The sequence below is a fragment of the Aythya fuligula genome, chromosome 20 (genome assembly GCF_009819795.1).
Source record: "Aythya fuligula isolate bAytFul2 chromosome 20, bAytFul2.pri, whole genome shotgun sequence".
NCBI lineage: Eukaryota > Metazoa > Chordata > Aves > Anseriformes > Anatidae > Aythya > Aythya fuligula.
Window position 1 is genome coordinate 8,562,715 of NC_045578.1, and position 25,207 is coordinate 8,587,921.

Here is a 25,207-nt window from a genome sequence, read left to right on the forward strand (position 1 = left end):
CTGCTTCTGAATTGGCAGCAGCAAGCTAGCAGCTAGCAGTGTTTTGAATAAGTTCATGCTACCAGATAACCATTTGTGGCAAGTCTCTGTGTGGTGTTGTATTGTCCTTTGTTAGGTGATGCTCTGCCATAAATACGGCACTCTGATACCAATGGGCTTTTTCTCACGATCAGCAGGTTAATGTTTCTGCCAGTTCTAGAGGTAAAACTCCAGCTTTCCTTCTGGATTGCCATTAAATTACATTTAATACTAGGTTTTAAGGTCAAGTGTAATTTTAAAGCCTTGAGGCTTTGTATTAGCTAAGAGAGGCGAAGTAGGGTTTTGTATGTAACAGTATTTAGTAACCTTTTGAAGATTTTGGTAGCTGATATTTCCACAATTGATCTGGGCAGTAGTTTATTTATAAGCAAACAGTCTAAACCAGAAGGAAACCAAAACAGGGAACTGGAAAACGTTGAACGAGTTTTCACATCCGTCCTGCTACACATGTATGTCTTTCAGCATGGAAAACATCAGTCAGTGATGCCTCCAGACAGTGCAGCCTGTGAGAAGTCTGCAGTACTGGCGCTTGGTCCTCCACCAGCATATCCACCAGAGCTCAACCCTGTTCATAATCCAAAAGGAGAAAGCTTGAGGTGTGGCTGCTTTGGGGTATTTTTTCGGGTTATACTTCACTCCATCGGCGAGCAAGACCATTGCGGTGGCAGCAGAAATCTGAGATCTGCGTTTGCCCCCTCAGTTCCCTGAGTGTGTGGGGAACGGTTGTGGGAAATGCGCTACCAAAAGCGTTTAGAAAGCAGGAAAAATAAATAATTTAAGCCCCCACAAAAGCCGCAGGTCCCTGTCAGGCCGCTGGAGGCCGCCGCAGCCCAGCTCTGGGGCTGGCCGGGCTGCGCGGTGCCTTGCTGTGGTCTTGCTGCAAGGTGCAGGAGGATTTTGTGGGCAGCAGGATGAGCCGACAGCAGGCTGGGGGTACTGAGGGCGCTGCAGCTCCGCTGTCAGGTGTCTTGGCGATTTTGGAGGGCAAGAAGGGCTTGAAACACCTGCGGTTTGGTTGTGGGACTGAAAATAGTAATGCTGCAAGCAGGGGAGGAAAATACCGCTGTTGGTAAAGAAACCATCTCTCATCTAAAGTACCTGAAGACGTTGTTTTGTGATATCACCGAAAAAGTTTGACATATTTTATAAGTAAAGCAAAGGCAATATCAGGTGAAGTATCTTTATTACAAGGCTAATAACATCGGTAAATAAAACTGGTAAGCACCGAGCAACTGAGATTGTTAATGGATTTTAAGTGCTACTAATTCTATTGCAGCACTAAAAATGTGGAGATACCACGAGTAATTTGATACTTTATCCCCTCAATATTGCAGTGATAGTCAAATAGCAAAAGTCAGCCCCAGTTGGTGATGCTTTGGCTCAGCCCCAGGCAGCTTCTAGTTTAAATTACAATAAAAGCTGAAACTGATGTCAGACCCGGAGCAGGGAAACGCTAGCTGTCTTGTTCAAGTTTCAAAAACAGGATGTTTGCAAATAGGTAAATGAAAAATCCTGCTCAGCTGTTCAGTTGAAACCCGAGCTGTCAAATAGGTTAGATCCAAAATTCAGACTTTTAAAATGAATGAATTTTCCAAAAGCTTAGCCCAGTGGAAGTATTCATGATGCTTATCAGGCTGCACTTCCAGAGCTTGCGACTAAATTCTGTAATGCAGAATCAATTGTGAAAATGTGACTTGCAGCTTCAATGAGAAAATAATTAGCACCTAACTAGCATTGTATTTTTTCAAACAGAAGAAAATGCTGTTAATGAAGTAGTTACCCCTAAAAAGATACCAGATTTTCTAAGGATTTTCATAAAGATTAGCACGTAGTTTTAAAAAGCAATTTTGGCTTTCATATATAGTCTTCTTCTCGTGATTTCAAAGCTGTGTGATTCCCTGGATTTCCATGGCGATACTCAACTTATATCAATGTAATTCCAATTAACCACCAAGCAAGCTTGGTTTTATCTGTACAAAATGTTCTGTTGTAATCAGCTCAATATTCTTGTAAATAACATTTTTATTAACAAACAAAACTTCTGTGCAACTCACCTCCAGGTTTGAAAACAAAACAAAAAAGCTTACATAGCAGCCTCTCTTTCATGTTGTGCGAACTTATTTTGCTGATAGTTTTTATTTTCGGTATCTGAGGTTACTTTTGAGGAGTCTTGGTGATGTAAAGTTCAAGCAACTTTTTCACCACTTCCTGCACAGAAGTTTGTCTAGATCATGTAAATATGGCTTCATCTAGTTCTGTGGGTATGAAAATCTGGTGTGTTGGCTCTGGTTGCTGGCCTGAAGAGGAAGGAGGTTATCTAAGAAAAGAAGAAGCTTAAAGTAAGCCCACAAAGTAGGCTCTTGTTGCTCTGGTAGCAGTCTAAGGATAACATGACAATTTCCTGCTTGAGTCTATTTCATTGCTAGCAACTACCATGGTGCTCAAGCCTTCATTAATAGGATATTTAAATTGTACTTGGCAGTACCACCAGCTTACAGGAACAAATGCCATTTTGTGGTTTAAAATCTGGTTTATACAGTCTCTTAGCTAGCTCGTGTGTGTTTCAGTAATGTAATCTGAGAGGCGTGTTTTGCTTGTGTGGAAGAAAACTATGCTTATAATGCAAGGTAGAAAGTTATCTTTCTATATATGGGATATTTTATTTTATTACAAATAATAGAAATACTGTGTTGTATCACCCATTGCTTAATGCTCTTAGTGTGCATTGGTGTCCATATATTTACTATATAGAACAGACCATTCCCCTTGTAGTTACCCATATTTTATATGTAGTTACCTATACAATAGAATTGCTTAAAATATTCGTATAAATATTTTAAAAGGCAGTAGAATAGTAGAGCAAGAATAATCCCAGAGAGCAAATGTGTTTCAGTGAGTGTTATATGTAACTTCTGTCCCTGCCTGTGCCAAAAGGACGGATATAAAGCACGGTTTTAATAATGGTTTATACTATGACAAATTGTTGCTAACACTTAGGAAAAGCAGAGGTATGGCACACTATTTATGAACCAGAACTCCAGGGAAAAAAAAAAAAAAAAAGGCAGCGAGATGCCATCAGTTTATTTCGGGCTGTGTGCTGCTGGACTCTCAATTAACGTGCTCTGAGGTAATCACACCTCAAAAAACATTCTGTTTGGGCTGCGTGCAGGTGCGTACGGGCCACATCTGCTTCTACACTCGGCCACACGGGGCCTGGAGGTGACAAAATGCTGGGGAAGGCCGGGGGGGCGCTCATGGCGGCGCCCTCTCCCCTCAGGGCCGCCCTCCCTCACGGGCCCGGGGGTAGCGGCGCCTTTAAGAGGCAGCGGCCTCTGTTTGTTGTCCCCCCCGCCGCGCTCCACGCCGGCAGCGCCAGCGCCGCTCCCATTGGCTGCCGCCGCCCCAGCTGCTGCCTGCGCGAGGCGGGCGGGGCGAGGGGGGGGGGGAGCGAGCGGTGAGCTCAGGGAGGGAGGAGGAGGCGGGCTTTTCTCTCCGCCTCCGCCCGCTGATTGGCGGCGGCAAAATGGGCTGCGGCCGGCGGCGCCCAACCGCCGGCTTGTTGCTATGTGCCAGCGGGCGGCGATTGGTCGGTGGCGGTGCCAATCGGCGGGGGGGAGCGCTTATAAAGCGGCGGTGGGAGGGCGCTGCGGGGCTGCCTGGGGCGCGTCGGCGGCCGCGCTCCGACTGCGCTGGGGCCGCGCTGCGGCGAGTGAGTGCGGCGGGGGGGGTCCGGGTCGGGGACGCGCGGAGGGGCCACAGCCGCTTCCCCCCCCCCTCACAGACACGTCCCGGGGGCTGCTCCCTCAGGGGGGGGCCGAACCGGGCCGGGCGGGCGAGCGGCGGCCTTTGTGTGAGGCGGTTTGGGGGGGGGGGAACATGTCCGGGCAGGGGGCGGCGAGGAGGAGGAGGATGAGGAGGAGGGGAGGAAGGCCGGCCCGTGGTGGCCCGGCAGCCGCTGAGCTCGGGGCTGTGGGACCGGCCCCCCCCCCCCCCAACCTAGGCCGGGCCTTGGGGCCCCCCCCTCGAGCCGCCCTCAGGTGCGGGGACCCCGGTGGGGGGGGGGGGCGGGTCTCGTCCTCCCCTGCAGGGACCTGGTGTGGGGCAGAAAAACCAGAGGGAGCCTGGTGAGGGTGAAGCAGCCCTCTGTAGGGCTGGGGGTGAGGTTTTAAAACTGATTTCTGCTGCCAAGGGAACGGGGACGGGTCCAAAAGCGCAGCTGGAACCACGCAGGGGAGCAGCCGGACCCCCCCCATACCCCCCCCCACACACCCATTGGGGTGAATCGGGGTGAATCCGCTCCAGGCTGCGGCCTCCAGGCACACACAGGGGCCAGGGGCAGGCTGCCGAGCTGAGGCTGGGACCTGGCACCTGCCCGCCTGGCGCTGCCGTCCTCAGGGCCTGCTCTGTGCCCCAGGTGAGGATTTTCTGCTGATTCCTTCGCTGGTATCCAAGGTTTGCAGTGGGCAGCACGAGGAGGCCTCTGCCGAGCCAGGCGGTCAGAAACAGGCAGGTACGGGGAGCTGCGGGAGAGGATCCTGCCTGGAGAGGTGGTTGTGACTTCATGCTTCCAGAGCGCTCCCGTTTACGTTGTTTAAGACCTCGTCGTGCCGAGCTCCACGCCTCTGCTTGCTTTTAAATGTTTGCTGTGTAATGGTCACGGTTGAACGGAGAGCTAAGACGTTGGCCTTTTCTCACCAGATCCCTGTTTCTTGCCTCCTGCTGAAAAGAACAATGAGCTTTTGGTGCTTGGAAGGTAAAATTGGGAATGCCGTAGGAGGGACAAAGATATTTCTTTAATCTAGTGCTTCTTCATTTTATTATTATTTTTTTATTTAAAATTGTAAACCTTTCCATGCAGGTGTCTCTTTTCATGGTGCCAGGGCCTGGGAGTAGGTGGCACAGCTGTGTCAGTCATGGGGCTGCCTTGTGTCCTCTGGATTCACAGGCTTTGAATAAGTGATTTCCTTTCTTTGCTGTTTGGTGTGGGTAGTTGAGTCAGGGTTGCACTGAGGAAGGCAGCATCGCTACCTGTAAATCCACATTCCCTCAAAGGCTCCTTGACTCATGGCTGAATACCTGTTGCTGAGAGAGAATATAATTAAGGAGCTGGTCACTCTGGTGTCGATCCTGGCTGGCAGTTTAGAAGGTGGGAGCTCCTTGATCTAGTGTGCTACTACCATAGGAGCATTGCAGGGATTGCAGAGGAGTAAAAAAAACATTTACTTCTTGGTCTTGCATCATGGTCTTGCCTTTGACCACGTGCTTAGAAACCTCTTGAAGGTCAATAAAGCCTTTCCCTGGGCTTGGATGGTGAACTGGGAAATCTTTGTTTGAACTTCAGAGGTCAGCTCTGAAGTGCTAGAGCAGGGGGATTGGGGAGAGATCACCAAGTGGCATTTGGAGAAATGGGGAGTTCTGTTCCCTTGGCTGCTTGGAAGCTAATCGGTGAGGCTCGAGGCAGAATTGCGAAGCTGAGTGCATTTATCGCTTTGAGACCATTGCAAAATACACAGCTTCCTTTCTCTGTGAGTTGGTCCTTCAGTTTGTTCCCTCTTTTCTGGGCTTGTTAACGCCGAGGCCTTGTCCCCCAGATCTAATCACGGTAACGAAAGGCTAAGGATAGATTTCCTTTTCCTTCCAGAAACCAAGACAAATCTATAGACGAGATCGACTTCTATGACTCATGCCAGGATTTTTCATTTCCTTAGAGCACATCTTCCTCTGGTAAATCAGCACGTCTGCTGCCGCTGCGATGCCAATTGAGCAGCCGGACCTCTTTTTCCCCAAACAAAGACTTTTTGTAGGTCTGCCTCTTTGGTGGGGGGGGTGAAATGCAGTTTTTTGGGTGGGCTGCAGGGCCTGAATCTTGCTCCTGGTCGCCCCCATCACTCCCAGCTCTAGTTCTCACTGGAGGAAGCTCAGCATCCTTTCTCTCCCATGCCTTCCTTGCCCCTTTGTTCCATGCTTGTCTGGGCATGGCCCGCATGGTGGCCTTGCAGTTCAGGAGCCAAATGCTCCTGCCTTCTGTTTTTTCCCCCCTCTGCTCGCCCACCGCATCCTCCAGAGCTGCCCGAGAGCGCTGCCGCTCGCTGGGGCGGGATGTGTGGTGCCCGGAAGCGTTGCCGGACTGGCCAAGCCACTTAAGGCTGCAGGAAATAACGTAATTAATAAGACTTAGCTCCCCCACATCTCGTACCCGACAATCTCCAGTCACTTGACAGTGCTAATTAAAGCTAATCACGCTCCTCTGTTTTCAGTAAATAGCTATTATCCTCACTTCACTCTTGCTTTAACAAATGATAGTGCCGGGCAGCGTGAGTCAGTGGAAGTTGTGGGAATGCAACCCCTAAGAGCCGCCTTCCGGTGCCTCCACGCAGGCTTACAGCAGCCAGAGATCACTTCTGCACCTGTTCCAGCCTTGTTCCGGCGTGTTACGAGGTGGGATGTTGTGCCGAGGCCCAAAAATACACAGCTTTTCGCCTCTTATCGCAGCTGTGACTTGTACAGAACTGAGAACTGAACTCCCCGGGTCAAGCGAAGGCTATTAAAAGTTGAAAAAGCTGAGGATGCTTTGAATTTGCCCTTCAGAGAAGGTTTTGATCCTCGGAGGGGGAAGGCAGAGCTGCACTCTGGCTTCTCCTGTTTCACGTTGGCAGCCACTTTGTTAGGAGGAGAAAAATGTAGCGTGGTATGACCTAGGGATTGCACAGCTCAGCCACGGGGCTCTGGAAGATTTAAATTTCACTGATGAAGTATTACTAAAGGATGGCTCAAGCAATGTATTATTAAAAACAGATTGTCCAGCCTCGCCAAAAAAAAAAAAAGTTAATAATTAACTATAAAAAAAAATTAATGAGAATCCCAGGAACTCCCAGCTCAAGCATTCGTCAGTAGGCACGGAGCTGCGAGAGGCGAGTCAGCTCGCATGCCTTGGCAGTAACGTGCAGGCTAGTGAGGATATCCAGGAGGAACTAATGACAAAAACTGGTAGGCTAACAGCTGACTTGACCATCTCAGACTCGATTCGGTTATAAAGTATCTGTCATGTGAGCACTAGGGCTGTAAATCTTCACCTGACTTTTCTCCTGTGGCGCTAGGGCTGCTATGCCTTCAATGGAAATGCGAGCTAGAAGCACGACGGCTGAACTGCCATGGAAAGTATGCACCTCGTTAATAAAGTAGCTGTTGGGCAAAAGTGGTTCTGGAGGAGGTTGGTCAGAACTCAGCGCGTTATCCTTGGTGTTGGTCAGAAGAAGAGCTGCGGATATCAGAGCAGAAAATGGTCCTCGGGTCCTTTGGTCGGTTGGGTGGGAAGAGCTCTTCCTTCATGTCTTCAGTTGTCTGGTCCTAGGGCAGGGCTGGGAGGGGTGTTGCATTTTGCAGGATGCTGGATGTGCATCGTTTTGGTGACGTTTAATATCCTTGATCCGTGGCTGCGAGTGCTGCCATCACGCTGAGCACGTAGTGCATTGGCAGGAAGGTGGCTACGGGCCGAAGGGCTGCGTCTTGCTGCGTGCGAGCCCTTCTCTTATCTCCCTCTGGTGCATGGCCAGTGCAGATGAAGGGCTGGTAGCCCTGCGTGTGGGATGCTGGCATCAACCCTCTTAAAACATAAACGAGGAAACGGAGCCATTGGTGTTTTAAATTAGCTCAGCTTGCAGTTTGTTTATTTGTGGCACAAGCGGGGTTTGCTGGTAGGACCACAAGGGCCTGCTGGCTTGTTTCTAACCTGCTCGGGCCAACCGTGCTGCTTGTCTGCAGGATTCCTCCTGCCCTTCCGTGCATCCCCCTGGCACCTGTTGGGGCTGGAGCCAGCCGTGCCGGAGCGTGGCTGCGAAGCAGAGGTGGGCAGCTTGCAGCCAGAAAGCCTCCAGCACCGCCTGCTCTCACAGCGCAGCCTCTCCTGCATCGCCAGGATGCTGCTGCCAGGCAACTCGCGGGCGAGTGGGACGAGGATTTGGAGCAGAGGTGGCAGTCGTCCTTCTGGCACAGGCTGAGCTCCCCGTGCCGGCGCAGGCAGGCCCAGAAAACGGTGACAGATTCTGAAGGCTGAAAGGTGATGTCTGTGCTAGCAGCCCTGCGTCTTTGGAGATGAAATTGTAAAAGGAGGCATTTTCTGGAAGCTTTCCAGAATGGTTTCCCTCCCTTGCCTCCCGTTGCGGTGTCGGTAGCGTGTTGGACGGGGTTGTTTTGAGCAGCGGGCTTTGTTCCGTGCTGCAGGGAGAGATGAGTTAGCATTTCTGACGCTCGATGGGCCTGAATGGCTGAGTTCAGCCCCAGGTCTGTAATAAATTCAGAAAGTTCTTGTGGTCTTCAGGTCCCTGCAGCCCACAGCAAGGAAAGAAGCATCTCTGCAGGGTCTTCAGTGACGTACCCAGCCTGTTCCTGTGATTGCCAGTCGGTTGTGAGCTGTGGCTCAGTACGGGGAAGCTTCTGCTCTGACTGCAGGCAGCCTCTGCGCTTGCTTCTGGTGCCACAGTTGCACCTGGGAGCCTGAAAATGCGCTGGTGTGGATGTTGCCTAATTAAAAAAAAATCTGTTCAATTTTATTTAATCTCCAAATTGTCAGAAGGTAACTGAACTATGTAAAGAACAATTAAAATATATTTTTTCATAGATTACTTCGTTAATCCATAATTTATTAAAACCAGCATTGATGTCTCCAGTGATGAAGCTGGGCTGACTTGGGGAGGGGATTAACCTGAAGCGAGCCTTGAAGCTTTGCTGTTTGTTCCTCCGATCGACACAACGGCAGGGACAGTTTTAGTCTCGACAGCTACCCAGCAGAACAGAAACCGATGTTCCTACTGACAAGCTGCCTGTGGGATGTGCAGGCACGGCAGGTGCAGCGTGGCTGGCGCCGTGCCTGGCCCTGATTCACTATGGCCAGATAGGCTTTAATTGCTGTTTTCTGCCTCTTTTTGATGCCCTCTAGTGGTTACCTGGCTGTTGTCTGCGTTATGTTCTGGTGTCTTTCTGCAGCCACCCATCCAGATCCTGTTTCCCAGAACCACAAAGTGCCTCCTGCAGCTGGCGGCTGCTGTCTCCAGGGCACGGATGGGAGAGCTGAGGTCTGCAGAAACGGAGTGCCTTGCTAGGAGATGCCCAAAGGAATGAGGGGAATGAAGGATATTTCCAGCTGAAGGTGGTTTAAGTGAGAATCTCGCTCCATGCTGTATCTTTAGTGCAGTTCTGCACATGAATCTGTTGAAAGTAAAAGTAAATGCAGTCATCGTTTCTCTGTTTTCCTTTCTCCATGGGCTTGCAAGGCTTGGAGAATGAGCTGAAGGAGCACAGGCAAGGAGTCCTTCCGTAGGGAAGTGCACTCGTGGTTCTTGTAGCAGTAATGACTTCTCCTGATCATGCTGATACCCCTCACCAAGAGCGTTTCAGATACTGAAGAAGTAGAGGTACGTGGCTTACACCCATCTGCTACTTCTTTCTTGGCTTTCCCAACGCTCGTCCTTTCATTCAGGGCCTTTCACAAACACCTTACCCTGCCACCTTCAGATTCGACTTCATCTTTCCGAAGCTGTTGCAGCCCTGTGCCGAGGTGAGAGCCTCCCGAAGCGCCAGCATCCTCCCTGCAGCCCCGCACCACGCGCGTGCGGAGGCTCCCGGCTGTGCCAGGTGTCCCCGAGGGGTCAGCATCTGGCCTTGGGACACCAGCTCTGATTCCCCGGGGAGGATCAGCAGAGCTGGGTGTTAAACCCAGGCTCCCCTTTTAGCTCGTTGTGTTAGAGACGAGCCTTCCTCTTTCAAACTGCAGTGTGTTAAGCAGTGTGAAGGTGGCTTCCATGTCAAGAAAACCCCGATCGGTGTGCCTACCTCAAACGTTTTGTTTAAACCGTGCTGAGACCCTGGAGCAACGCTGGCTGCTGAAGTTTGTGACCTTGTGGAAACAAAGAACTCTCCCAGCTTGATTCCCATTGTGGTGTAATTAACATAACTACATCTCTGGGTCTTCCCATGGTAATGTGAAGGCACACCGAAGGAGGAAGGTTGGGCTTCCAGATGGTTTTTTTTTTTTACAGAACTACTCCAGGCAGCTCTCCCTAGCATTTAACAAACTAAAGGCTCTTATCTTAAAAAGTAAATAATCCATAAAGCTAACCCACAAACCTGCTGTTTGCCCTTCCAGAACGAACAGGAACATTTACCTCTGAGCCGCGTTGCGAATGGATTGGTTGCAGAATTGGGCTTCACGTGTAAGAGTTCTTGTTCTGTGCTCCTGTGGTGCGTGGGCTTGTACAAACAGCAGCCTCATGGAGCTGGCATTCAGCACAGGCTTTGCCTTTCTCCTCTGGTGTTTCATGAATTACTAAAGAACTTAATGTGGAAAGTGGCTGTTGGACAGTTGAAGGGTGAAAACTGAATGAAAAAGCTGTTTGCACAGTAAAATGTTGTGTTTTTTTCTTCCTTGAGGTGTAGCAGACTTGGCAGGGCAGCAGTGTGTGCAGGCAGTGCGTTCAGCTGATTTTCTCACCGATTGCTGCAGCAGAGGAAGTTGATAAGCTTTTTCCTAGAATCCATTCCTTTTGTCTAAGCCAGCTGTCTGATTTCTTGCAAATTAATTTATCTGTGCAAATTTCCATTGCATTGACTCAATCACCACCATTCTAGAGATAAACTTCTCCTGAATTCTGAAAGAAAAACTCTGGATTCTGTTGCAGTGGCAGATACTCATCTCTCTTAGGCTGTTAGGCACACAATCATTAAGTAATGGAAACATTTTTGTTATTTATTGTTTTAAAAAAAGGTTAATGGAGTGACTTCACAGCTGCCCACTGTCAGTGAGGCTGAGGAACATGAGCTCACCGGGCTCTGCAGAGCCAGAGGCATGGCCTAAAATCAGCCTCGTGCCTTGGCTCAGCAGCAGAATGAACGTCTGTGAGCTGTTCCGTGTGTTGTAACCCAGGTGTGTTTGCCACTAGGACAGGGAAAAAAATCCAGGTTGTTTTTTTTTTTTTAGCGTTGCTGAGAGCCACAGATGTTATTTGATGTATTTTGAGATGGATGTGGGTCCCTCCAGCCGAGTGGCTGTGTTCAGGGTGGAAAAATGCCCTTCCTACTGTTTTTCCCTCCTCTCCAGCACTGCAATGAGGGCAGAGCTCTTGGTGTAGATGTGTACGTGAGCAATCTGGCTGTTGTTGGCTAGATGCTGAACATTGGCAGTCTTTTTATAAAGTATGGCTTCCATACTGGAGTTTATCTGAAGGTGTTTTATTTTGTTTTATTTTTTTTAAGGCAGGTTCTTGCCTACCATCTTAGCTAGGTTTCCCAGCAAGGTTTTAGCTCCCAGATCTTCATGCTCTTCTCTGCCTTGAGTGAAGAGATGAGTTTGCCCTCTCAGCACGGTACTGAGAACAGCAATTGCACTTCATCATAATCTGTGCTCAGATACCATCCGACTTGAATTTTTGTGTCCTGTTCCAAAAGGTCAGGTGCTTTTACTGATGGTGACTGTGTTGTGAGGCCAAGTAAATGGATGCTCATCAAATGCTTCTGCAGAAAGCTGTGTGCAGCTGGTGTGTGCACGTCTCCGTGTCTCTGAGAGAGCCCAGTCGCAGTATTTCCTCCCTCCCTCCCTGTTCCAGGACACCGATGCCTGGGAAGCCTGGCCAGAGGGGTCAGCAAACACCAAATGGGCATTGCTCCCGTGGTACCTGCCTGGGCATCGTTTGTGTCTCTGGCTTTGGGGCTGCCCGTGGGCTGCTTCCTCAGGCTGCCCTCTTGCCTGAAGAGGAGCAGTTTAGTTCCGAGCGAGCCCTTCTGTGTCAGGATGGACCTTGCGGAGCTCTCCCTGTAAGTTTAATCGGAGGAGGTTAATCAGATTAACGAGTGTTGGCAAAGAGCTTTAAGGATGGGAAGTGCCGTGGAAGTGCTGACGGCTACGATCAGACAGATAAGCGTTATCAGCACTTTGCAGGATGAGTAAGAATCCTTTTCCCATTCGACTGAGATGCTTCTGTAGAGGAGAAGAAAAATATTTCAGGGGGAAAAAACCCAACCAAAGCACCCAGCTTTCCTGCTGGCTTAGCAGCCTCTGCCTCCTGGCGAGCGCTGGGCTTTGGACCGTGCTGATGGGGCCAGGGTGAGCCCACGACAGCTCTCCAGCCTGCAGGAGCTCTGCTGGAAAGCTGCAGGCGCTGCTGGCTCTCGAGGGATGTCCAGCTGGCAGGAGGCTTGGCAGGTAATGTGGATTCCCTCAATCTTGTTACTCGGCAGTGACGAACGGACTCGGGAGAAAGGGGGCTCTGTGCAAGGTGCCCTGGTGCCAAGGGGACGAGTTGGTGGGGTTTTTATCTGCACGTGTCTGACAGTGCTCCCGCGTGGGGCTTTCCTGCAGGCAGTAATGGGCTCGCAGCCTGATTTGTGTTGCTCTTGCAGTCTGTCTGGGGCTGCTCTGTCTCGGTGAGGTATTTCTGGCTGCTGCTGGGCCGAAAAGCAGCTCCGCGTGCCGCAGCTCTGCAGGACTGCCTCCTAGCACAGCTCTCCTAGCTCCTGCCTTCAGCTCCCTGATAGATTTCCTGATTTCCACCCTGCTGTTTGACGCCTGTCCCTTTAGCAAGCCCGAGCCACGTTTGCTTAGACCAGTCCAAGTCTGTCCGTGCTCTGCTGTGTCCCTGGAGCTCGGCGCGTCGCTGGCGTCTTGTCTGGGACAGCCCAGCTCAGTGTGCAAGCTGCAAGGAGCTGGGCTCATGGCTTGGTGACCTGGGCTGGCGTTAGCCTCACCTGGAAGATGGTCGGATACACTTCAGGCAAGTTATTCGTACCAGCTAGAGACCAACTGTCAGCTCCTGCACCTTTCTGTTACCTCACCTGAGAAATTCCCGCTGCAGGTCAGGTGCAGGTTGGTTTTCTTTTTTATTTTAGGATGGGGGTGGTTGCAGCATTTGATACACAAAATGCAGACTCGGGAATTGAACAGAATCCCATCTTTTATGCGAAGGAAATCCTCCTGGGAGGAGCAGCCAGAGCCCGTGATTAATTTCTAGAGCGTGTGTGCACGCTGGGTGTCGAGTACTTCCCTCGTTCCACTGCTGCCCCCATTCCTGGAGGGAACACCGATACCTGCTGAGGTGAGAGGGGGGATCTGAAACCTGATTTCCGACAGAAAAGAGCCAAGCTTGAGCTACCTAGCAGGCTGTCAGGTAATGCTGGATAGCAAAGAGTTTTTCCAACCTGAAGAGAATTTTGAGCCGTCTGCTGCCATCAGGGTGGACCTGGAGGCTGCTCCTGGCTGTGAGTGCCCTCAGACGGTCTGACGGGGAAAACAAAATACTGGAGTGCGGTTTGTAGAGCGGCTGCTGCCCTCAGAGCTTGCTGCAGGTTAAAAAAAGGTGAGCGTGGTGAAGTAATCCTCCGTTTCCCAGGTGGAAACTGGGGCGGCGTGGAGAGAACAGGGCTCCTGGCTTCCCTCCGGGCTCCAGTCCCGGCTGCCTCCAGCTGACAGAGCCCAGCTCCTCTGAGGGCTGCTGGAGCTGGACGTGTGCTGCTCCCCACAGGGGTCCGGGAGGCCTGGCGTGATAAAAATGATCTCCTGTAGCATCTTTGTGCCTCTGTAGCTCTTCTAAATCCATTAAGTGTTGGGAGAATGAACGGAGGTGTAGGGGGTTGAGCGGCAGAAGATGGTGGAGAGCAGGAGCGGGGCGATGAGGGCAGCCAGCCCGTCAGCAGCTGAGCTGTGGATACAGCCCTGTCCTCCTGGGTCTGATCTGCAGGCTGTGTCCGTGTCCGTGTCCCCTGGCTGCTCCTGTCCCCTCTGCTTCCTCTGGGTACTCGGTCCCCCCGCTGGCCAGGAGGCAGCCGCAGCTCACCGCGTCTCTGCTCTGTTCCCAACGCAGGTCCTGTGCCAGCTCCTCCGTCCCCTCCGGCTGAATCTCTTCCTCTGAAGCTGTCCCCAGCGTGTGGAGCCTGCCCCACACCCGCCACCTGCCAAACCACGGCCTTTACCTGTGTCTTTCGGTGTTTCCCGTGCGACCCCTCCTGCGGCAGCGCCTCCTGGGCCACCCCGGAGTTCACGCAGCGCTCAGTGGCTCCAATGGTGAAGATGACAAGGTCCAAGACTTTCCAGGCGTATCTGCCTTCGTGCCACAGGACCTACAGCTGCATTCACTGCAGGGCTCATCTGGCTAACCACGATGAACTCATTTCCAAGGTACGTGCCTGACCTCACCCCGCGCGCCGGTGGCAGTCGCTGTGCCAGCGCCCGGCCTTCGCTGCTGCGGTTTTTGCTTGGAAAATGGGCTCTTAGCCTAGAGGATCTAAGGGTGAGCTGCTGCTTTTGTTAAAAGTCAATTCCAGAACAGCCCCGGAGGACAGGTTTCCTCACGGGTGGTCTGTCTCTTGCCGTGATGCCAGCTGTAAATGCGCACGGACGGATGGCCGGGACTGAGAGTTACCTGCCAGGGCTCTTTGGGTGCTTGCTGCTCAGCACAGCCAGAGGATGCTGTCCTGTCTACGATCCCATGATCACGAGGGGAAGGGTCTTGAGGCTAAGCTGAATGAAAAGCTTTCAGAGCCAATACACAGGGGTCTTTGCGGAGGGAGCAGGCCAGTTAAGCTCTTTCTGAAGCACAGAAACTGCTGCTCTGCTTCCTCACAGCAGCTCTCTGAGCCTGCTGTGCCTGGTTGTGGTCAGGCATCAAGTTTCTAGGTTTGGGCTGCCTTGGCAATCAAGCCTCCATAAAGTTTATTCAGCTCGTAAAACCCGTGCTCAGAAAAAGCAGGCACACCGTAAGAATTATTAGCTGAGATGAGAGGAAATTGCACTGTGAGCTCTGGGCGTGTGTGCATCTTGAATGAGTTCAGCTTCTGGAGCAGCCTCAAGAGAGGGAGGCCAGGATGGCATGGGACAGAGCTGCCCTGCCTGTTAGGGTGCAGCGCTTCCCCCTTCCTGTTGCACAGAAGAGACAAACATGTCTCACCTTGCGCCAAGGGCATCGGTTGTGCAGCTGTGAAGGTCCTTCTGGATTCTTCCTGCTGGTGCTCTGACCTGCCTGCTGCTGCTGGAGGCTCTCCTGCCTTCTTCTCCTGGTTGTTGCCTGGCTGGGCTGATCCACACCTCTGCGATGCTGTCTCCATGCCAAACAATTGAATTTAAGCGTTCTGTTATGAATAATGCTGGTTGCAGACTGCCACAGTTCGGGGTTTTGCAGCTTCTCTGTAGACAGGCTTCCTCTTAGGCTATTGCTTCTGAGTCATTGTGGGCCTCTTGGGGGCTCCTCGCTCCGGTACAGCGGCTGCTATGCTCAGCAGAGCTGGCCTTGAGGGCTATAAAGCCTCCAGCTTTTAAAGGGGAGGAGGCTGTACATTTCCTCAGCAGAAGGAGGTTTTGAAATGTAAATGTCCACAGCAGAGCGGACCAGTCTGTGCCCCGGGTCTGGGCACCGAACCCATTCAGCCTCGAACCCATTCAGCCCCTCAGCCCGGCTGCGTGCCTTTAGGTGCCTGCTCCTGTGCTCGGGTCTGTTACCTGTAAAAAGGGGGTGGTCACTGCCCTGGCTCTCCCCTGGGAGAGGTGTTGCAAACTGGGTTTTGTGTTGGGACCCAGGAGGTACTTTATTGCCTAAAGAAGATATTTCATTTTGTCCTCATCATAGATCAGAATCTGAGCTCTGCTCTTTTAACCATGGCTGGTCCCAAAGCAGAGAAAACACGTGGCTGCGCGTGCCCGCTGGTTGCACCTTTGACACATTTTCCCCTCCTTGTGCCACGTCCGTGCAACCTCTGGTCCTTTGTGCCACGCAGCTTTGCAGGTGAGTAGCTTCCAGCCGGGCAGTGCCAGCACGCCGTGCTGCTCGGAACTGGAGTTCCTGGCCATCGAGGTGTGCAGCGACTGCCCAGGAGTGCTGACTGCTAAAACACGGACGCAGGAGGGAAGATCCAAAGGCACAGACTGAAGCTGTGTGTCTTGAAGTATGGAAGTCAGAACTGCAGTGTGCTGGGGTGCTCGTGTTGCTCCTTCGAAGGGTTTCTTGTGGGCTGCGGTGTAAATTTTTGATGGCGCTGGGACCGCTTTGCTGCTGAGCATTAGTGGGTCACGCAGTTTGAGTCCAAAGGGTTTGGGGTTTTAGGTTTTATTTCTCACAGTTATAAACCTTAATAAAATACGTTCTTTGTATAATTGAAAACTTTATAAGAATAATTGTGCAATCACAATTTGTACAACAGGCTATTAAACTGAGAACAGAAGGGCAGTCCCTGCCTCAAGGGGTTTCCAATGTGTGCAGAAACTTTCCCAGGCAAACTGAAATAGTCATCTTTTTATCTGTTTGAGTTAGGATTTAAACATCTCCCCGAGGCCTTCTGCAGCTCTTTCATCACAGGCTTCTATTAGCATCTGAGAACCGGGCGGTGGAATTGCCGCGCTTGTTTTCCATATGGAAATGTAACAGACTGAAGGAAGGAACAGGCACCGTGAGGACTGAGAAGGGAACGGGAGATTATTTCAAACCAGAGCGTTTCTCAGTCTGCAGTGCATCCCATCTTGAACCTGACTATGTCACTTGATTCAAAACAGCCCAAATGACACCATGGTTGGAAACGCTCCCCAGGAAACAGGCTTTTATGTAACAGCAGGGTGTTGGTGTTTTGGCTTGAAGGAATTAATTCCTATATTCATTTTGCCCCAAGTCGTACAGAGACCACATGAGAGCTGTGCTGCTTGGCGTGCCACGAGCTTTTAGCTCCTCGGGACACGCACACATTGCAGCACTGGCTCACGCCGTTGGCCGATGCGCTCTCTGGAGCTGAATCCCAGCATTGTTCCGTGTCAGCCTATACTTTATTTCTTCTTCTCTGCATCTCCCCTCTTAGCCCTTCAGCACCAGCGTTAACTCACTCTGACTTCAGTGTTTTGCCGTGACTGGGTATCAGAAGCTCTTTGACAAATCCGCTTTGGCAGGACAGTTTGACAGTTTTTGCTTTCTTCTCTTCTTTAGGAAAACCTCGTGCATTAACATGGGTGGAAGGGTTCTCAATAAGCCATTGCTATTTAAAGAAAATAATCGATGCCGAGGCTTTTAAGAAAAGCTGAAGCTGTTACACGAAGCCGGTTACCAAAATGTTGCCTGCTTTCTTGGCCTTTTATCTTCTGCAGCCGAAGGGAGAGAGCGGTTTAGTGTGTCTGATTTGTAATGAGATCCAAATTGTGGGTTGTGTCGTCTGGCCAAGAAAGGTCTGGCTGACTCAGGAAACAGAAGGTGATCAGATAGATGGGTGGGGTGAGTAACTACTTTTCATTTATATGTTCCTTCGGTGTCTGGGCTAGCGGGAGCGGAGGTTCTTGTTCCCTCGTAGCAAAGTATCACTTAAATGCGTGCCAAATTTAGTACATGCTCTTGTTTCATTGCTTTTTCCAATGCCTAAATGGACTGAGACTCGTGGAACTCAACCCAGCGCTGTAACAGATTCCTGTGCTTTGTTCCCCCCTTTCCCCACCTGGACAGCTGAACTGCTGCTGTTTTCTCCCGTCTGCTTGGGAGATGCAGCTCTGGAGCAGGTACCGTCTGCTTTTATTAATTAGTACAGGGTGTCTAATCCCCTTTGGCTGTACCCTGGAAACAAAAGTATCGTGCCAGGCAGCTGTAGTTAAAAAGTATATTTCAGTGCCTGCCCATTGCCAGAAAAGAAATGAAAGATACTCGTTACGTTTCTCTTTCCCAGGCACAGCATCCCATGGTTCTTAGAAGCTTTAAGAAAAACACACGTTCCATAATCAATGGTGGCAAAACCTCCCTGGAAAGGAGATGGGGGGCTTCTCTTGAGAAGTGTGCCTGCTGCCTCGCTTTCTAGTGCAGGGCCTGGGGGAACAGCGAGCAAAACAGACATTCAGCAGTGTAAACAGCAGTTCCTCTCTGGCTCGGAGTAGATGCGATGCTGGTTTCTACCTGATCTGGGCTTTTCACTTTCTTTGTCAGTCTTGGAACGTATGAATTTATATGTACCTCGTGTCCAGTGGGGAAGGATGGGAACGAGCAGAAAGACACAGGCCAGATGCAGCCATGTTGGTGTCTTGGTTGCTGCCTTTTTTTGCTGCCTTTTTTTGCCATGCGAGAAGTAAATCCAGCAGAAATGTCCCTGATTATGGAAGTATGTAGGGAATGTCTTGTGGGCGTCCTGCAGTTTCTTTTTCCATGAATTACTGTGATCCAAGTGCTAAACATTATGCAGCCATATATCCTCTGAAGTTAGCCTAAGGCTTGCCTAAGAAGTTTAATGTTTTCCTTTGATGTCTGCTCAGGACCCTTACTGAACACGAATGCGAAATCTTTCAACACAAAAGGCTGCAGTTCCTCCAGCCCCGAGAATTTAGAAAAGAAAGAGAACTTGTGTGTGCCTGACTTTCTTGACTGGGGCTGGATTGTTAGCGAGGGATCACTTACAAGCCCTTTTCTGTCTTTTGAGGCAGGAGTCGCAAGGCTTAGAAGCAAACCTTGCTCCCAGCCGTTGAGATTCCTGCACCTTTTGCATCCCTGGCCAGCAGGCTGCTGGAGCCTGAGCTCCTTGGTACAGCAGCCTCCTGGTGATCCTTACGGCGTGCTGAAAGCAGCAAACCGTGCTCCATCTTCCCACTGGAGGATCTTAGGAGAATTTGAAACTTCGGTGCCAGCTTTCAGATAAGCTGTGCATGAATTCTGCTGCTTGAGAGCATTACTGCACACCTGACGTAGCAGTTGCTGGGCTTTTCTTTTTTCTTTCCCCCTTTGAGTATTTGAAGGAGTCAGCGCGTGTTCCCACTACCTCGCCTCTCAAGAACCATTCAGCGGCGCTGCCAAGCCCGTGTTTTACGTCAGTTCACCTTGAAGACATGAAGTTACTTGCTGGGGAGGGAAGGGGGGCAGGCACACAAGCCAAAGGACTAACCTAAAATTGGGATGTGGCTGTTTCGAAACTGCTTTAATGGAAAAAGAGGTACTTGGTGCGTGGCCAAGACGAGTCGAGTGAAAATCCTACGTTTCTGTCATAGGGGAAAAACTGAACAGGGGGATAAGGTATTCTCTTCTCAGGGGTGAAGTTCTTACCGTTTTGTGTTTCTTCTTGCTTTTAAAGCAGGTCTTGTTTCTTCCCAAATGTGAATTTAAGCTCCCGGCTTCACACTAATGAAACCCTAAGTCCAGGAGGAGCTATCACGTCTGACCTCTCCTAGAGCATGGGCCAGTGAATTTCGTCAGGCTTGCAGCATGTCTCGCAGAAAAAGCAGTTAGTCTTGGTTTGAAGGCTTCAGGAAGGAAAATTCACTGCTCCCCTCGGTCACTTTTTCCAGTGGTTACTCATCCTTACTACTAAAAATTGGCGACACTGGATTTAGATTTGTCTGGCTTGCGCTTCCAGTTGGTGGTCATTCTTTTTTATTTTTCTAATAGATCTCTGGTCCCTACTATTTCTTGCTGGGGAAGTTAATGGTGTACGGTAACCAAGGGCACTCCTGATCACTTTTCTGATAAACTAAACGGATTCAGTTTTGTCTGTCACGGTAAGATGTTATTTTTTCCAGTTCTGTATCATTCTTGTGGTTCTTTTCGACATTTCTAGCGTTTCGACATCCTTTTAGGAATGGAAACAGGGCTGGTCTCATTGTTCCAGCCTCAGCAGTATGCAGCAGTAATATCTTCACAGCGTATGCATTTCATAATTGCATTAGTCTTACTGGCTCAGCACTGCACACTCAGCTTCTGCTCATTTATTTCGCTATTAGCTCCTTAGGCACCGGCTTTATCAATTTTACGCACATCTCTAGCAGCTGTCCAGTGGCTTTTGCATCCTGTTTTTCAGCACTTGTTCCATAATGAATCGTCTTTCAGATATTATTTGGAGCTTTGTTCTTAGCTGCAAGTATCGCTAGGGTTCAAGGAGGGGTTTTTGGCCTTTTTTAGCTTCCCAATTTTGCTGCTGTGATGAACTTTTAGTAAGGTACCTCATCGTTCTTGATTTCCACGAAGCTTAAAATTAAACTCTAGTTCTCAGTAGAACAATGTGATAGCAGAGATGTTAAATGGGAGCCTTTTCCTTCAGTGTCTGACCCAACAGGGCAGAGATGAGCTCTGGCACCCAAGTTCCTCCCCAGGAGACCGTCACAGACAGGTCGCGGGCTGCTGGCCTGAACTGGAGCAGGGCCCCAGGGCTCAGCAGCTCTGGGAAACCTTTATGGGAAAGACAGAGAAGAAACCAAAGTGCCTTTTGCTGGAAAAAGTTGGAGTATGAAATCTGAGCTGCATAAGGACTGTTTGTAGTACCTGTTCCGTAGTGCAGCCACCTGAATGAGATCTTTCTGTCCTGGGTAATTGCCTCCTCTGAGGTTTATCCTACGAGGCACGGTGCTCACTCAGTTCCTGCCGGCCTTCGTGGGATCTGAGGGCAGCCAGGATCGGGCCTCTTATTTAGTCAGGATGTGGTTGTTTAGCAGAAAGAGCCCAAGGAAATTTGTACCTCCTTGTATAATTGTGTTTATGCAGCAATTAATTGCTATGTGATTTCTGAAATACTTCATTCTGGTCCCAGGAAAAAAAAAAAAAAAAGGGAAAAAGGTAATAATTCAAAATGGTTTAGAATTCCCTGTCAGGGAGGATAAAAATGGATTTTCGAATCCATCACTTTATGGAAATAACTCTCCCTCTTCCTCTCCCTTAAAATTGATGACCTGAGCATAAATAAAATATTGTTCCCATTTGTTACCCAGGGAGCTGCCAGGGCCGAAGGACAGTGAATCACCAGGGCTTTTGCTGCATCTGCTGCAGATCCTGAACGACTGGAGCATGGAGTCGATCAGGTCTGAGCCTTCCCAGCTTCCTTGGCCGTTTTCGGTTGTCGGCCCTTGGAATTGGAAGAGAAAGAAGTTTTAGCAGGCCCACACAGGTCACAGCTGAGGTGTCCAGGAAGGTCTGGCAGGTCTGAGCTGGGACCCAACCGCACGTGAGTGCAGGGGGTGGATTGATGGGAAGGTAACTCCATCCAGGTGAGCCTTCCCAGCAGTGAGGTGTGCGTCTGCTCGTCTGCACGGCAGCAGATCTGGCCTGGAGGAGCAAGGAGCTGCTGCCCTGCGTGTCCCCCTGCAGATGTGGCTCTTGCTGAGAAGCCAGCATGAGCTCAGCAGCTGCATTAATGGGACGCAGGGATCCACTGAGACAGGGCCGTTACGCTCCTAATTAAGTGTTGCATTAGCAGTTTCCATCTTCCATCCCAGTTCTGTCGTGTGCTTAGCTCTAAAACCCACGCAGTAGCAATAATTAATGTGGGGAAAAAATGGGCATTGCTTCCTCCCTGCTGCTCCTTCTCCAAATGACTTGGTTGTTGGGTGATGGAGCCAGCACCAACCTGCCGCAGGGAGTTACAGCTCCTGCCCTAGCAAGTGTAGATGCTCCAGAATGAAACCATTTTTCATCTTTCTGTATCCAGAACGAGAAAGCTGGGCTTCGTTTTCATCTTCTGTAGTTTTTTTCCCCAGCGAATAATAAAGTTCTGCTCTCCCTGTTGCACTTCTACGTACCAAAACGTGAAGGGTTGCGTTTGATGGCTGTCGCTGGTGCCTGCAGTGCCAGAGCTTTCCCTTTGCAGAGGGGAGCTCGAGAGCAGAGAAGGAGCAATTGCTCCCCGCTCTCATGGGGCTGCGCGTGCTTCTTCTCCCACATCTATAACCCCTGCTCGGGTTGCAGAGAGGGACATCTCTCTCCTGAAGCTGCTCTGGTTCTGTGTGCTCCCCTAAATATAAAAGCAAACACTGTGGGAAAGGAAGCAGAAAGTATTCCCATCGCTTTCCATTCTAAAGTCAAGTTTTGAAGTGCTGCAGCAGCAAGCAGAGGCCGTCAAAAACTGCATGAGAACACACAAAAGGCTAAGTTTTATAGAAGTAATAAATTCAGTGTACTTTTTATTTGCCTTTTGTTGTTTGTGCCTTTAGCATTCACATTTTGAAATTGCACTTTGAAGTCTGTGGGCTAGAAACACATTTAAAAATAAATAAAAGCAGAATCCAGGAGGCACAGAGAGGGCTCACGATACCTCTGGGCCGTAGCAGCTTGTGTCTGAGCTGAGTCAGGGGCTGCAGGGGAGCCTGCCAGGCGTGTTGGAGGCAGGAGGGGACAGAGGAGTTTGCAAACACTTCTCTGAATCTTGAAATGCCTCGCAGAACTTTGTTCAGGCTTTAGCTTAGCAGACTGATGGCTTAAATTGGCATTGTACTTGAGGAAAAAACTCAAACCTGGCCATTTGTCTTTCCTTAAATCCTGGTTTTCGTTACCGCAAAGCCCCAGAAGGGATCTCTCCTTTCCTCTGCAGCTTCAGTGGAAAATTTCCCTTTGAAAGAAGTCTCTTGCTCTCCCCCTGGTAATAATGGACGGTCGGGCTGACACATGAATTAATAACCGGGAACGTGCTCCCGAATCCTCACCCACTTAAATCACCTCGCACAGCCTGCCTGGGAGCAAGGCAGCCCTGCTGGAGCACTGCTGTCACCTTTGTGGCGTGCTGACGTGTGTTGGAGAGCTCTTCCCATGGGCAGCACGGTGACATTTCGTGGCAGAGGGCGTCTGCAGGGTGCTGGGGGGGTTCCAGCTTCTCGAGCAGCGCTGGGGCTGTGGCCGTAGCACTGCAGAGCTGCTCCAAGCCTTCTCCTGCAGTTCTCGGTGCTGCTGGGCGTCTGGTGAGCAGCGCTGGCTTTTCTTAGCTCCATCTCCTAGAAACACGGAAAGATGAGAGAATCACACCCCAAAAAATAGGTTTGCTGCTTAGATTTGCCTGAAGGTGAAGCTGTGCAGAGCGTTGTGAGGATGGGGAGGCTGGCGTAGCACGGCTTCAAAGCACAGCGGAGGGCCTGGAGGAGGTCTGACCGAGGCTTCAGCTGGTGGTGACGGCATGGTCCCCGCTTCTTCTGGTTTTCTTCTTCGTGGAGGATTGTTCCTGGAGAAGCAGGCGGTGTGCGTGCACTGCTCAGGACCACGTCTGCGCTGGATGCGATCGGCTTCGCAGCACGGAGTGGTTCCTGCGCTGCCGGCGGGTCGAGGCTCTCCTGTGCACGCTGCAGGAATTTCAGAAAGCTGCCACAACAGCAGGGCCGGGGCATGAGGTTCTTCAGTCACTGGTCAGCGGCTCCAGCACGCTGCCCAGGCTGTGCAGCAGTTTCCTTCTCCCAGCCTGCAGAATCCAGGGCACAGCACGAAGCTGCTGGGACGTGGCTGCTCCTAGGACACACCACGGTGAGCTCGCCGCTCTGCACTCGTCCATCACACCGCACGGGCTGACGGTGGATAAGGCCGTGCTGAACTAATTGAATTACTTCAGAGATGAGTTGGGTCTGCTAATTCCGTATCGACGTTGGGCTTTCCATAGCATTAAGGACCCGTGTTAGAGCTCAATTAGAGCTCGGAAAGGCAGCTGGAGCAGGGGAAGGGCCACGTCTGAGCCCGGGTGGAGCAGTGGTAGCGGTTCCCTTGGCGCAGGTCATAGCTGGCATAATCAGAGCAAGATGAGCTCGCTTAAATCTGATCATTGACTGCCCCTTCCCTGGGGACAGCAGGAATTACCGACCCCCCAGGAGCTCTGGAGCCTGCGTGGGTACAGGGACCGACAAATTGAGCTCGTGCTCCTCTGGGAAATACCATCGGGTGTGCTGCTGCTGGGCGTGGTGGTTGCTATAAACACGCTACAAGACTTTTTTTTTTAAATCAGAATCATTTTACTTGGGATAGCAGCTGACAGGAATTGGGATTAAGTGCCGGAGAGAGTGGGAGACGTGCGAGGAAGGTCGTCTGCTGGTGGTTTGGGGCACGACATCGCCCTGTGCCCGCTGTGTGGCCGAGCGCTGCAGCAGCCGGTGCCTGCGCCGTGTTCTGCAGCACCCAACATGGTTTAAGACCCAGCTGTGTTGCTTCTTTTTTAATCCTGACAACGTAAACAGGAATTGCCAGGTTTAAAGACCGCAGTTTCCTTGGTGTTGGAGCTTTGCTGAGTTTCCCACCCTTATTTCCTCGTGCTCAGAGAGCCTGTGGTTTGGAGCACGTCTTCGTAGCAGACTCGCCTGCGTTCTGGTTGAGCTGCCGTCGTGCTTTGGGTGTACCCAAAGGTCTCCTCCCCATGTTCAAACTGTGTTTTATGAGAACAGAAATGTCGTGCTCAGAAGTCCAAGGTCTAAAGCAGCAGGACCGAGTTGTACACCGAGGTGGGAAGGAAGCGGTAACAGAGCTCTGGATGCATCCTTGCATGGACTGATTGCCCAGACGTCAGGGACTCTGAAGCCCGGGAGCTGGTGATGTTGCTCAGGGCTTGCTGTGCCCCGATGGGGACATCCTGAGCACAGGCATGGCCCTTAGCCAAGGGGCTCGGGTGGCTGTACCTCTCCTGGTGCTGTTGGCATCGCCCAGGACGTGCCGGCTGCTGCTGAGCCCAAGCAGAGCCTCCAGGCTCTCGGTCCCTGTTGGTGTTCTCGCAGCGAGGATTATTTGTAGCTCTCACCAGTGCAGCTCGGAGGGGCACGCTGCGTTCCTTCTTCCTTCTCTGGGACCAGTTGCTGTTTCATTTTTGTTTTATTACCCTGGTAAGAGGCTGCCAGCTGGATGTAGGTAAGCGGCAGCGTTCTGCAGAGGAACATCAGTGCGGAGCCATTTCGTCCTGGCAGCGGCTGCCTGCTTTTCCAGATGATTCCAGCCAGCTCTTTTTGTGTTCGGCCTATTGTCGAATGCCATCACAAAGACTTGGGATATTAATCCTGACATCTGCTCGCTCCGTGGAACTGCTGAGTGGGCCGCAGGCTGAATGGGGAGCTGCAGGTACTGGGGGAACGGGGACGGCGCGTGGGGCTCAGCCCCCCCTCTGCGTCTCCAGAAGCAGGAACACAAGGCTCAGAGGTGTGCTTTCACAGATCCTGTATGCAACCAGCATGGCTGAGGGGCTCTGAGTAAATAAATTGGGTGGTAGGAGCTTGTTCATCCACAGCAGCCACCAAAGGCACCTTAACATGCAGCTTCTGCCGTAAGGAGATGCAGCTTGGCAGGGGAGGATCCGCAGCCAAATGGCTGGGTCCAGGCTCGTGGTTCCCACCTGGGTGCTCAGAGCAGTGCTCCTCCAGCCCTGCAGCTCCTCATGGAGGAGCAGGAAGAGGCTTGAGTGTGAGCACTCGGGAGGAGGAAGCTGCTGTGTGTGGCGCATCCCCGAAGCTTGCATTGTGTTTGAG

The 25,207-nt window shown here is 51.0% G+C and overlaps 1 protein-coding gene across 1 annotated transcript in view; it reads left to right on the forward strand.

Moving 5' to 3' along the window:
• The first annotated feature begins 3,699 nt into the window (after positions 1–3,699).
• Positions 3,700–25,207, forward strand: part of YPEL2 (yippee like 2) — a 28,913-nt gene continuing 7,405 nt past the window's right edge. Inside the window, exons 1-2 of the mRNA XM_032200775.1 lie at positions 3,700–3,748; positions 13,887–14,200. Coding sequence (XP_032056666.1) covers positions 14,084–14,200 — 117 coding nt within the window. The 5' untranslated portion in view covers positions 3,700–3,748; positions 13,887–14,083. The remainder of the gene's footprint in view (positions 3,749–13,886; positions 14,201–25,207) is intronic.